Here is a 13,948-nt window from a genome sequence, read left to right as displayed (position 1 = left end):
TGGCCCCCGCCTTTGCTGTGTGTGTGTGTGTTCCACTCTGACGGTCGCCGTTCCAGTTCCCGTTTTTTTAGGCGAGTGACGCGAACTTGGCAGTTGCCGGCAAGTCCGCTGAAAAATCGCCTAAGTGGGACAGGCCCTTTCCTCCAGCATTTAGTTTTCCTTGATCACTGCATTCTTGAGCCAATAACTGTGCACTTTTTTAAATAAGTGTCCATTTTAAAAGGCTTCAAATGCTTAGAATGTCTTTAAATTCTCAATTGTTTATTTTTCCTGCATGAATATGAGTATCCTGCTGAATTTTACTTTAATTTTTCTCTTTTTTTACCCATAAATCTCATTCTCTTAGCTGTCTACCTTGTTGGTATGATTGCCAGGTTTGTTTGTGTTTTTTCCCCTTGACCTTTGTGCAAGGGAGTAATTGTCTCAATTTAATGTGCAACCTGGTACAAATTAATGGAAATATTTGGGTCTGGCAATATGTACAAAGAAGGGAAAAACAATCTTTCTGGAAGTTGAAACATTAAGACTTTTATCTGTTATTGCTGCCTGACATACTGAAACTTCACAGCTTTTGTAAATAACAGGAAATGTGGAGAATTTGAATGGATGATGGCCTCAATCTGCTCTTGAATAATCCTCCATAAATCTGATCAATTTGATAACTTCTATATTTTTCTGTTAGGCATGCTTTGCTCAACTGGGGCAGTGATGCAGTACTTGTATCTACTTGATATTTAGAGCTCCATTGTGACACATTTCCATGTAATGATTACTTCTCTTACAGTTATGGCACTAAATCAGAAACAGAGTATAGTAACCAGTCAAGTCAACCAAGTTACAGCCACTCAACCCCTTACCCTCCACCTCATGAGAGCTATGGCCAGCAAAGATCAGGAGGTAAGTTCGTGAGGTACCTGAGAAAAGACTGCGCAAAATTAGATACGATGAGCAGTGGAAAATGAAATGCACTGTTTATACTGGGCTATGTAGGTAATGAAAGTATTCCATGTTGGATAGTAAAAAATGTTTGGAGGATGTGTTACTGTTCTCCAGTTTAAGGTCATAAAGAATAGATGTAGAATTAGGCCATTTGGCCCATCAAGTCTACTCTGCCATTCATTCATGGCTGATCTATCTCTCCCTCCTAACCCCATTCTCCTGCCTTCTCCTCATAACCTCTGACCTGTACTAATCACAAATTTATCTATCTCTGCCTTAAAAAATATCTGCCGACTTGGCTTCCACGGCCCTCTGTGGCAATATTCGTCAGATTCACCACCCTCTGACTAAAGAAATTTCTCCTCATCTCCTTCCTAAAAGAACGTCAATTAATTCTGAGGCTATGACCTCTAGTCCTAGACTTTCCCACTAGTGGAAACATCATCTCCACATCCATTCTATCCAAGCCTTTCACTATTCTGTATGTTTCAATGAGGTCCACCCTCATTCTTCTAAACCCCAGCAAGTACAGGCCCAGTGCTGTCAAATGCCCATCATAGGTCAACTTACTCATTCCTGAGATCATTCTTGTAAACCTCCTCTAGACTCTCCCCAGAGCCAGCACATCCTTCCTCGGATATGGTGCCCAAAATTGCTCACAATATTCCAAATGTGGCCTTATGAATGCCTTGTAACCAGCGTCTAGTTTCCACTGTTCTGCCGTGCTCCCTTTTTGTGCAGTGGGGCAATATTGTAATATTGTCAATTTTCCAATCATCACCACCGGGCCTCGCCAACAGTCTGTCTGCCCTTTTGTCTTTTTATTGTTATTTTTAGTGTGTTTTAAAAGTTTATGTTGATGTTCTCTGGTTTGTTTTATGTGGGGGGGGGTCGAGGGAAGCTTTTTTTTCAATCTCTTACCTTGCTGGAGATGCGATTGTTTTCCGTGTTGTATCTCCGGTCGCTCTGCGGCCTAACATTGTGGAGCTGGTGGCCTTGCCCGGGACTGACTTTGAGCCCCACCAACGGAGCCGATCCATTGCCTGGATTTTACCATCGAGGAGCTTGCAGTCTCGGGTAAAGACAGAGTCGGGAGCTCCAATGACGCAGAAGGTTCAACCAGTCCCGACCTGAGGTAGATCGCCCGGTGCGGGGAGCTGAGATTTCCACCCTGCTCCCCTGATGCAGGAGCTTGATTGCCCCGACGAGGAGGGCCCTCCACTGGCTACGGGAGTCAAGATCGTCCTGTCAATGGAAGGCTCGAGGCCCCCGACCACGGGAGAACAATGAAAGGAAGAGATTGAACTTTTTTTCGCCTTCCATCACAGTGAGGAATGTGGAGGAGTCATTGTGGATGTTTATGTTAAATTGTATTTTGAGTGTTATGTTGCTTTTTATCAGTATGACTGTTTGGCAAATGAAATTCCTTGTATGTTGCAAACATACTTGGCTAATAACGTATGATTATGACCATCTGGGACCACTCCTGACTATAGTGGTTCCTGAAATAACGCTATCAATGCCTCCACAATCTCTAAAGCCACCTCTTTCAGAGCCCTAGGGTGCAGTCCTTCCGGTCCAGGTGAATTATCTACCTTCAGCCCTTTCAGCTTCCCAAACACCTTCTCCCTAGTGATATCTTTAGTGTTTGGCAGAGTTTCTTGCTGTCCAGTCAACTGATTACCTTGTGGAGGGTAGGGAATCCATGTACAGGCATGCTGCAAGATGTTCTCCTGATTTGTGCTGGCATACATTTGATGTAGCTACTTGTCATTGTAAGAAATCTCACGCATGTTGCGTAAAAAAATGAAGTGCTTTTCAACATTATTATCCATGAGAGTACTTTTCCGCTGCATAATTGAAAGTTGTGGAAAATGTAACAGAGAATCTGAAAACCAGTTTTTATTTATGTTAATCGTACCGATTTTGTTCTAAATTAATTGTATTATTGCCTATCTCTCTCTACTTCCCCATCTTAAGATGACTATGAGCAGGATAGACCAAGCAGGAGTAAATTTGGAGATGACAGCCGAAACTTTGGCAGACAGCAGGGAAACGACGGCAGAGGTCGTGGTGGATATGGCCAAGGTGGATATGATGCCGACAATAGAGGGGGACGTGGTAGAATGGGGTAGGTGTTGCTTTAACGTTAAACAAAATTTGCCTATCTCTTGACCCCTTGACATTAGGCATTGTTTTATATACAGTTTGTTAGTTAATCTTTTTACCATAAGTTGTTAATCGAAGTGTTCTCTTCAAAGTTAAAGTCAATATTTTTCTTACAATTTAGTCTGGAAAGCTTCATTAACTCTGCATATTGCACAGATGAATGCAGGAAAGGGTTGTAGTATTATCCACTTTTATTGATAATTCATTTCATTTATTTAGACTGACTACTACTTAATTATTTTTCAATGCCTATTGTGACAGAGCAGTTATCAAAAGCTTTCAAGCTTATCTACTTTGCATTCTTTGATCAGTGTTGTGGTGAATTGTATGCTAGCAGGTTGCCAGTAATCTTTATTTCCTTTCTCTAATAACCTGAATGGATTAAAATACAATTCAAATTTGAGTAATAAAGAACACCCCATTTTTGTTTGGACCATAACATATCCTGTACCATCCCAGCCTGGTCCATTTAATTTACTGTAATAAAATTAAAATCACTATTTCCACAAACTTTCTTGTCCCTTGTGATTTATGCCTCAATTTGCCCATTCATTTTTTGGGTTAGAAGCAGAAGTCTTAATTTGAAATTTATGGAAAATCTAACAAATGTTTTGCCATTTGGGTGATATTTTCCCATCATGGTCTGCCACAGTTATTGGTAATTTAACATGTTGGATTTTTGTTTAGAAAGTTACATCTTCATTTTGTAAATGATGTCAATGCCCTTTAGTAACATTGATACTGTATGATTTGGCTGTCTATTTGAAGACTTAAGTTTATTGTCCTTTCCCTCCTGCAGTCCTGTTTCATGTATCGCTAATGATGGCAGCTGCAATAAAGTAGAATGATAGCCCTTAAAATAGGCATCTTCCTGTTTCTTGGCAGTGGAACCTTGAACCTTGCAGTGGAAACAAATGTTTTGTTGGTAAGAAGTCAAGTGATTATGACTTCAGGTTCCACTGGCAATTGTATATAACCTAGAGCGCTGTGCTTTTCGTGTTAATTTCAAGTGTTGGTGGTGGCTGGAACATTTGCCTTTTTGGGCAATTTTTGCTATTTAAAAAAAATCACTGGTCACCAATTTAAGATATTGGTTAAAAGTTCAGATGGATTCCATTTGTATCACTATGACTATCACTACTTTTGCGTATCACGCACTAGGATTTTAGGTGCTTAAAATTGTTCCTGCTCTGGCTAATGGAAAGTTATTGAGCTTTGACTGTGAGGGAGTGGGTTCACAATGCATCATCTGTCTCCCACCTAATTACAACTGACTGGTTGAACTGTACATTGTGAATGTTGGTTTCTACTGTGATTTTTTCCAAGACTGCAGTGCATTTTTATAATTCTGGCACTTGACAGGAACAAGGATAAGAGGTAAAAATGTTCTATAAGAAATGCTTTGCTTTTGAACATTTTAAAATGGTGACCCAAGAAAACTGGATATTATTTAAAAGGTCTTGTACATTGAGGTTTGAAGTCATCCAAAGGCAAGATTTTACTAAAAAATGTAAATTGCCTCAATATGTCTAAGGTCTAAGTTATTTTCTATACAGAAAAACACGGTATTCAGAATTCTCTTTTCCTCCCTGAAGTGGACTAGTTTCCATAAGACTGGAAACTGGAGCAAAAAAAAAAACTGGAGGTGGGAAATCTGAATCGAAGGCAAAATGCTGGGAGAATCCAGCAAGCAAAGCTGCATCCATTCAGGGAGAGAGAGGGCATGGGTTTGATGAAGGATCATTGGCCTGAAGCATTGACTGTCTCTCTATGCTGCTTGACCAGTTGAGTTCTTCAAGCATTTCCTGTTCTATTATTTAGGAAATCCATGATGCCAACATGTTTATGGTTGATCGAACACCACGGCTAAATGTTGAGATTGTCAACTGATTTATCTTTTGATGGTCCATTTAATAGTATGACCTTGGTTAATAAATTTTATGGGGCGAATTCCAGCATTATCTTGTTTTACTGACCAATAATCCGTTAAAGCAAATGGCTCCAATTGACATGATTTTTTTTAGCTGGTGGAGGTGCAAACCTGCAAAGCTTCATTTGGTCTACCTGGATTTGCAGGGAATGAATGCTGTAATATTTCTGGTCAAATTGTTGACTCTGTCGAGGATGACGACAACTATTTTCATGATGGGCTGACTTTGTATAAACAAGAGATATCATCTTGTCTGAGCCAGAGTAATGGGTTGTGGCGAGGGAAAGGGTGAAATATGATTTATGCTTTATGATTAAACACAATAACATTTATCAATACTGGCTCCTTAACCTCATTATTTATCTTTAACCTCATTTGAGATTTTGGAAATTATTGTATATTTGGATTTTTAAAATACTACATTTCATAGCATGTGGAAGAACATTTTAATACTTTAGTTGGTTATTATAGAACAATACAGCGCATCACATTAATAGGACCTTCAGCGCACAATGTCTGTGCAGGACATTGATGCCAAATTAAATTAATCTCTGCCTGCACGTGATCCAGATTTCTCCATTCCCTGCATATCCATGTGCCAATCTAAAAATTTCTTAAACTCTACTATTGTATCTGCTTCCATCACCACCCCTGGCAGCGCATTCCAGTCCTCCACCATTCTTTAAAACAAATTGCTCTGCACATTTTCCCCCTCTGATCTTAAATCTATGTCCTCTCATCTTTGACATTTCTAACCTGGGAAAAGGTTTCTTGACTGTCTATCCTATCTATGTCTTATAATCTCATATGCTTCTTTCAGATCTAAACCCCCAATGCTCCAGAGAAAACAATTGAAGTTTGTTCAGTCTCTCCTAGTTATTGATATAGTTATTGATCTGGTCTTGCCACAGATGTGACCTGACCAAAGTTGCCAAATTTCTTGCTTAAGTATGCTGTGCATGGATAAGCTCGCACAGTACCACTTATTCAATGCAAGAAAAGCTGTTAACTTTGGTCATAAGAGGCATTTAATTTTGAAAAAGAAACTTAACTGAAGTTAAGACTTGGATTTTGCTACGATGGGTTTCCCTTTCAATTTATTGTACTAAGTATTACCATACACGCATCTACATTTTAAATACATGTGGTTATCTACATATTTGTAGTACGATTATTAAAATTTGTTCTGTGTTAACTTGCTCTGCATTTTGTGCGCCACAGGTTTCAGAGCGAATGAACTAATTCTCGACCTCTTAAATGAAGCTCATGCATTGTGCACACCTTTTGGTTTCTGAAGCTGCAAAAACTTAAATTACAGTAAAGCAGTTTTAGTAGCTTTGGACTGTTACAAAAAATTGGCTAATAGACAAGCTTGCCTTAATTCAAGGAAACCTTTTTACTAAAAGTTAAATGGCAGGGACACCTCAATGGCACTTCAAATTATTAAAGAGTTGTACTTTTCCTGAGAACTAAGACCCTAAATCTGCATCAAATCTTGAAGTGAAGATTTTTGTGAACAGTTAATGATGGAAGATTTTTAAATAACTGAGTTGTGCCAGCAATGATGAACCAGTGTTTGTCAGTATTGGTCAATACATTAGACCTTGAATCATCAAGATAAAGCCTTTTTGTTTCGACTTGTAACTGGCATGAGGAAAGCATCATTTCTTCAATTTTTTCCTCTGCAGCGGTGGTGACCGTGGTGGCTTCAATAATTTTGGTGGTAAGTTGAGAGTATTGGAACTATTTTAGTGAAATTCTGACATTTGTGCCATAAAGCCACCATTTCCACGTCTTGCAGTATTGGAGCATTCAGCATTAACTTCTGCGAGTGCATACAACCTGGAAACTTCGAGTGAGCAAGGGAATGTGAGTTGCACTTTCAAAAGGGTGGGGGGTAGAAATTAGCCTTTCACGATTTTGTATTTGTAAACTGTTACGACTGGTGTTCTAAAGGCTCTATTACTTAATCTATATTCAACTTGTTATGTAAATTGACCCAAAAGCACTTTTGCTATTTTGAGCCATTTTGAAAATTGCGGTTAATATGTGTAGGCAGAACTACTATAAAATCTATCTTCATTGCCTGGTTTATAGATCATAACTGAAACAATTTGGGTTTTTACTGCGAGGCGATGTTATTTGGTATCGTGCAGAGGTTACTTGGACAAATCAAGAAACTGATAACCAAGCTGGCTGTGTGACACTATCTAGCATTGTTTATCAATCTTCTTTAACTGGCTGGTAGACACAAAATGCTAGAGTAGCTCAGTGGAACAGGCAGCATCACTGGAGAGAAAGATTGGGTGATGTTTTGGGTCGAGACTGCCTGTCGTTGCCTGTCCCGCTGTGTTACTCCAGCATTTTGTATCTACCTTCGATTGAAACCAGGATCTGCAGTTCTTTCCTACACATATTCCTTAACTGGCTGTTCTATAAGAATTAAAGTGCAAGTCATCGCCTACACCCAGACCAGCGTCAAAGACAGGAATGGGAAATGTTCTCCATTATAAATAATTTTCTCTTCAGTTATCTTCTGGGAATCAATGTGCACCATGTGTACAGAAGGTAAAGAAGGTTGCCTGTCGTAAAGCCAAGAGTTAATAGTACCCTTGGATGATGCAGTGTTTGGCAAGATAAACCTACTGAAAATGCTGATTCCGTACAAATTGTTGCATTAAATGGGCAGATCATTTTTGCATGTAAACTCCAATGTAGTGATGATTGTATTAGGTTATAAATAGGTTGATGGTTTTGACACCCCTGAGAAATGTGCCAGTCTCTGGCCTATGTGGCCAAGAATGCAAATGGATTCTGGGCTTGAAGGTAGAAAAGAGGAGCAAATTTAGTGATGTGGATAATATTGCTCCCAAAGCAACGAAGGATTTTTTGTTGTATTCATGAATATTCCTACATGTGCTTCATTAACACTTTAGTGTTATTTAGAACTATTGTACTTTGTCACTTTGCAGGCTCAAGAGATCGTGAACAAGGCCCTAATCCTGGTAGGCAGACTTCAATATTCTACTAATGAGTGATATTTCAACTATATCCGACTATAAAAGATGCCACAAATAACCAATGATTTGCTCGATCTAATCTAGATAATTTGTGGGTGCCACTTGTCCACATGATATAACTTAAAACTGGTTTACAAAAGTTTGTTTTCATCAAATTAATAAAATGCTTTTAAATGCAACTACCCTGTAAGTTAGGAGCTTAACTTCTGTTTTCCTTCTTAGTTTGGGTTTAGGCCTATTGTTGTCATGTGTGTTGAGGTATAGTGAAAAGCTTTGTTTTTCATGCAATCCAATCAAATTGGGTTACACTTTACATAAATACAATCAAGCCAAGCCCAAATACAATAGGCAGTAAAGAGATTTAAGAGTAGAGTGAATGTACTAACTCCTACTTAATAAAGTATAAGTATCTGTGGCCATTAACTCCAAGCAAGTTTAAAATTTTAACTGCCAGGAGGCTGGTCCACAACAATAATTCTGCACAATCCTTCAGAGAATAAGGTGCAAGGAGATAAGTGAAGATATGGTAGATGGGCTTGTCCTGAGAGCTGAGCAATGGGCTGAATGGCTCCTGTGTTGCAAGGAAATGCATGGTGATTCTGTGCAATCCTGGCAGTCTTGGTATTATTCAGTTGCCATTAGATTTCAGTCATAGGATGGCTGTGGGCTCCAATAGAAAAGTAGTTTTAACTGTTCAGTATTTCCTAATGATCTGACAATGTAATTTCTACTTTGTAAATATCTGCAAGGGCTTGCAAAGCTATAAACATGTCTTTTTGTTCACAGCTTCTGATGATAACTCTGATAACAACACCATTTTTGTCCAGGGCCTGGGAGAGGATGTAACAACTGAACAAGTTGCTGAGTTCTTTAAGCAAATTGGTGTGATTAAGGTTTGTACATTATGCTTGTCTTTTGCCTGCATTTTCATGGGAAGAACGTGGATGGGTGATGACTTACCGGTCTATGTTTTGCAGATTAATAAGAAAACTGGAAGCATCATGATCAACCTCTATACTGATAAAGCGACAGGTAAACTGAAAGGTGAAGCAACAGTGTCTTTTGATGACCCTCCTTCAGCAAAAGCAGCAATTGATTGGTTTGATGGTAAGATATTTTTAATATAATGGGAGCAGATTCTAAATGATAGGATAATCTCTCACTGACAGTTAAACTCCCAGTCAGTTGGCCCTGGAGCTCACTTGTTTTTGTAAAAAGCCCCTGTATTCCATTATTGAGGTTCCTACTGAGACATAGGACCTCTGAATGCAAGTGACTTTACCTGCCCCAAAGTTGTTGGTCATCAAAGACCTCTTAGGTTTTCACAAACACTTTTCACTAATAAATACAGTACGCACAGAATTGGAAGTTCCACTGTGTTTGCATTTGCTCATTATATTCCTACTGTTGAAATCAATGGGGCAGCTGGGCTTATAATTTGACTGATTCAGCAGCCAGATTTTAAGTCTAACTTTGATTTGAAACGGTACAGGGGTTTAAAGAACAGCATATAACTGGCATGATGACCTGTGCTCGAGATGTTAAATTGGTCAGGGCCAGTTCAATAGACAATTGGGTACCTCTGATTGCTAGCGCTAAAAGTGCAATCCATATCTAAATGTTATAGTGGCAAGGCATGAATTGTAACAGATTTTGGCTATGAAAGCAATTGGTCTTATTTGCCCCACAAAATAGTAAATATGGCACTTTTTTCAATGGATGGTGTTGAGAGAATAGAACCTGGGCCATGAATAACCATTCCAACTAGGCATCAGGACAGCTATTTTAACCTCCCAAGTGCACTTAGTTTGGTGTACAATATGCCCGTCCTGGTTGGTAGTTTGAATCCACAATGTTTTTAATAATCCACGTGATCTTTTTTAATAATCCACGTGATCTTTGGATGGCTGGTATACAGTTAATTAAGTCATTACACAATGGAAAATTACCGTTAACAGCTTTTGGCTATTCACAATAAATAAATAGGGTTTCAGATTTGATTTGCCTGATTGAGTTATAGACAATAGACAATAGGTGCAGGAGTAGGCCATTTGGCCCTTCGAATCAACACCGCCATTCAATGTGATCATGGCTGATCACCCCGTTCCTGCCTTCTCCCCATATCCCCCGACTCCGCTATTTTTAAGAGCCCTATCTAGCTCTCTCTTGAAAGCATCCAGAGAACCTGCCGCCACCGCCCTCTGAGGCAGATAATTCTACAGACTCGCCACTCTCTGTGAGAAAAAGTGTTTTCTCGTCTCCGTTCTAAATAGCTTAATCCTTATTCTTAAACTGTGGCCCCTGGTTCTGGACTCCCCCAACATCGGGAACATGTTTCCTGCCTCTAGTGTGTCCAAGCCCTTAACAATCTTATATGTTTCAATAAGATATCCTCTCATCCTTCTAAACTCCAGAGTGTACAAGCCCAGCTGCTCCATTATCTCAGCATATGACAGTCCCGCCATCCCGGGAAATAACCTTGTAAACCTATGCTGCACTCCCTCAATAGCAAGAATGTCCTTCCTCAAATTAGGGGACCAAAACTGCACACAATACTCCAGGTGTGGTCTCACAACTGCAGAAGGACCTCTTTGCTCCTACATTCGATTCCTCTTGTTATAAAGGCCAACATGCCATTCGCTTTCTTCACTGCCTGCTATACCTGCATGCTTACTTTCATAGTCTGATGTACAAGGACCCCCAGATCCCGTTGTACTTCCCCTTTTCCCAACTTGACGCCATTTAGATCTGCCTTCCTGTTTTTGCTCCCAAAGTGGATAACCTCACATTTATCCGCATTAAACTTCATCTGCCATGCATCACTCCCCCAACCTGTCCAAGTCACCCTGCATTCTCATAGCATCCTCCTCACAGTTCACACTGCCACCCAGTTTTGTGTCATCTGCAAATTTGCTAATGTTACTTTGAATCCCTTCATCCAAATCATTGATGTATATTGTAAATAGCTGCGGTCCCAGCACCGAGCCTTGCGGTACCCCACTAGTCACTGCCTGCCATTCTGAAAGGGACCCGTTAATCCCTACTCTTTGTTTCCTGTCTGCCAACCACTTCTCTATCCATGTCAGTGCTTTACCCCCAATACCATGTGCCCTAATTTTGCCCACTAATCTCCTATGTGGAACTTTATCAAATGCTTTCTGAAAGTCCAGGTACGGCTACATCCACTGCAACTCCATTTTCCTAGTTACATCTTCAAAAAATTCCAGAAGATTAGTCCAGAAGATCTGGACACATCGGGAGTGTTGTGCACAGTTTTGGTCTCCTAATTTGAGGAAGGACATCCTTGTGATTGAGGCAGTGCAGCGTAGGTTCACGAGATTGATCCCTGGGATGGCAGGACTGTCATATGAGGAAAGATTGAAAAGACTAGGCTTGTATTCACTGGAGTTTAGAAGGATGAGGGGGATCTTATAGAAACATATAAAATTATAAAAGGACTGGACAAGCTAGATGCAGGAAAAATGTTCCCAATGTTGAGCGAGTCCAGAACCAGAGGCCACAGTCTTAGAATAAAGGGGAGGTCATTTAAGACTGAGGTGAGAAAAAACATTTTCACCAGAGAGTTGTGGATTTATGGAATTCCCTGTCACAGAGGGCAGTGGAGGCCAAGTCACTGGATGGATTTAAGAGAGTTAGATAGAGCTCGTGGAGTCGAGGGATATGGGGAGAAGGCAGGCACGGGTTATTGATGGGGGACGATCAGCCATGATCACAATGAATGGCGGTGCTGGCTCAAAGGGCCGAATGGCCTCCTCCTGCACCTATTTTCTATGTTTCTGATATGAAGCAACGATGGGTCAAGGGACCATAACAGGAGTCTGTGGCTATGTTAAGAATTTGCTCCAAAAGTATATATATTTTTAACGCTTTTTTTGCTCTTCCTTAGCTTGCCATTTATGAATTGTATAAATGAAATAGTGATGCTATTAGTGATCAGCTTTATTATGTCTCTCTAAGGTGCAAAAGTTTGCAACTGGAGTCAATACTAATTTGCAAAGAGTTGCAGCTGAAGAAAATACCAATTTTAATGTACGTTAAGCTTATCGACATTTTTGATAGCTCTGCTGAAGTGATTGTCAATGCAACTATTTCAGGAAAGGATTTCCATGGAAACATACTAAAAGTTTCCTTCGCAACGAGGCGATCAGAGTTCGCACAGGGTGGCCGAGGTGGACGAGGAGGTATTTCTGTTTTTTTTGGGGAGGGGGAGATGGGGACTGATTTTACAAATGGCAATAAGCTAAATTTTAGATGAAGATTAATGATGGCAAACTTTATTTGTAGGTGGCCAGATCGCTAGAGGATTCAGTCGTGGCTTTCAGGGTGGCGGTGGTCCAAGAGGTGACGATTGGACTTGCCCAAATCAGTAAGTTGTGTTGGAAGTTTTAACATTTGCCTTGGCTTCATATTGATGACCTGGCTTGCGTTGTGAATAATTGAATTGATACTCTTGTCGTCTCAGCTATCCAGACGTTTAAAAATGTTCTTTTCTAGAACGTGTGGTAATGTCAACTTTGCGTGGAGAAATGAATGTAACCAGTGCAAAACGCCCAGAGTAGATGGCGGTGGAGGTGGTGGTATGTATTACAGGATGAAGTTGGGAAATGGGGTATTTGTGTACAAGAAAAATATTAGTCTTAAGTTGAACACTTGGGTTGTTTGATTGGCAGGTTGTAATTTGTGTCATGTCATTTGGCTTTATTTGAATAGTGGGTGTTTTGAAACATCCATGATTTAAAATATATATATATTTTCTCTAGAACATCAAGGCAGAGGTGGATTCAGAGGCCGTGGGGGTTACCGTGGAGGTAGAGGCGGCGATCGTGGTTTTGGTGCTTCTGGAAAAATGGGTGGTGGAAGGTATACAAATACATATGATTTCAAAGTAATTTTTCCTCTTCTCTTCCATCCCCAAAATCCCGTGCCAAGTTTCTAAATGAAATACGCACGTCTTTACTATTCAGTTATTCTGTAACATCCTGTAATTTTTTTTTGTGCATGCTTTTGGTCTAATGCTGCATGTTAATACAGGTTTGCCGTTTCATTTCTAAAGCTTAAGTATTTGTGGGTTTTAATGAAAAGCAAAGCCAGATTTTTGGGGCAGCAAATACGGGGCATGGAAACATCATACTTTCAGGTTCCCTCAAGCATAATCCTTGATTTAAATATTGTTAGGTTAAATTCTGGAACTCTGTTTATTTATATTATGAGGGGGGTTGGTGGTTTAAGGTGGCTTGCTATCACCTTCAATCGGGGGAATGGACAATACATTTTGGCTTTAACAAAATAAATCTTCTGCAAATAAAAATCTCAAATGATGGGGCTCAGTAACACAGTTCAGGTAGTATGTGTGGAGAGGCAGTTAATGATTCATTGATAAGTTTGAAATTATTGTTGTAAGCCTAACTAGTCAAGTTCTAGAACTTTGTTGACAAGTTATTTTTTTTGAAGTGGAAGAAAATTAAACTTTTTTTTAAATTTCAGAAGCGATTACAGATCTGAGCGACGTGACAGGCCTTACTGAAAGCATCCTGGGAACAAGTTTTTTCTTTAGTGGTGCTTTAACATTGATACAATGTAATGTACTTTTTCACAATATGTATTTGAAGATGAAGATTAAACTGAATTTTTAATAAATTGCCTGTGTGTTGACTTGTTCTTGACTATGATTGGATCATAACAACTGTGGTTCATGATGTTGGCTGGGGTAGTATCTCCCACGTTTCTGTATAGAGGGATTCATAAACTGAAAATGTGACCACAGTACATTCGGTTGAAATTTGGTCTTGAGTTTTAATAATGGACTGGTGTAGGGGTCGGCAACCTACAGCCTCCGGAGGCCGAATGCGGGCCCTAACCTGAAATCATC

General features: G+C 39.8%; 1 protein-coding gene across 3 annotated transcripts in view; it reads left to right on the top strand.

Moving 5' to 3' along the window:
* LOC116988937 (RNA-binding protein FUS-like) overlaps positions 1-13,716 on the top strand; it is a 31,742-nt gene extending 18,026 nt beyond the window's left edge. For 2 of the 3 annotated variants that reach the window (XM_033045978.1, XM_033045980.1), the window contains 11 exons: positions 785-897; positions 2,920-3,070; positions 6,727-6,761; positions 8,011-8,043; positions 8,845-8,951; positions 9,036-9,165; positions 12,174-12,260; positions 12,364-12,445; positions 12,574-12,656; positions 12,840-12,939; positions 13,564-13,716. In XM_033045978.1, the coding sequence (XP_032901869.1) occupies positions 785-897; positions 2,920-3,070; positions 6,727-6,761; positions 8,011-8,043; positions 8,845-8,951; positions 9,036-9,165; positions 12,174-12,260; positions 12,364-12,445; positions 12,574-12,656; positions 12,840-12,939; positions 13,564-13,603 (961 nt within the window). In that variant the 3' untranslated portion in view covers positions 13,604-13,716. The remainder of the gene's footprint in view (positions 1-784; positions 898-2,919; positions 3,071-6,726; positions 6,762-8,010; positions 8,044-8,844; positions 8,952-9,035; positions 9,166-12,173; positions 12,261-12,363; positions 12,446-12,573; positions 12,657-12,839; positions 12,940-13,563) is intronic. The other variant, XM_033045979.1, reaches the window with a different exon arrangement.
* The last annotated feature ends 232 nt before the right edge of the window (positions 13,717-13,948 follow it).

This window comes from Amblyraja radiata, chromosome 28, assembly GCF_010909765.2.
Source record: "Amblyraja radiata isolate CabotCenter1 chromosome 28, sAmbRad1.1.pri, whole genome shotgun sequence".
Classification (NCBI taxonomy): domain Eukaryota; kingdom Metazoa; phylum Chordata; class Chondrichthyes; order Rajiformes; family Rajidae; genus Amblyraja; species Amblyraja radiata.
Note: the sequence above shows the minus strand (reverse complement) of the source record. Positions and strands in the feature narration are given on the sequence as shown.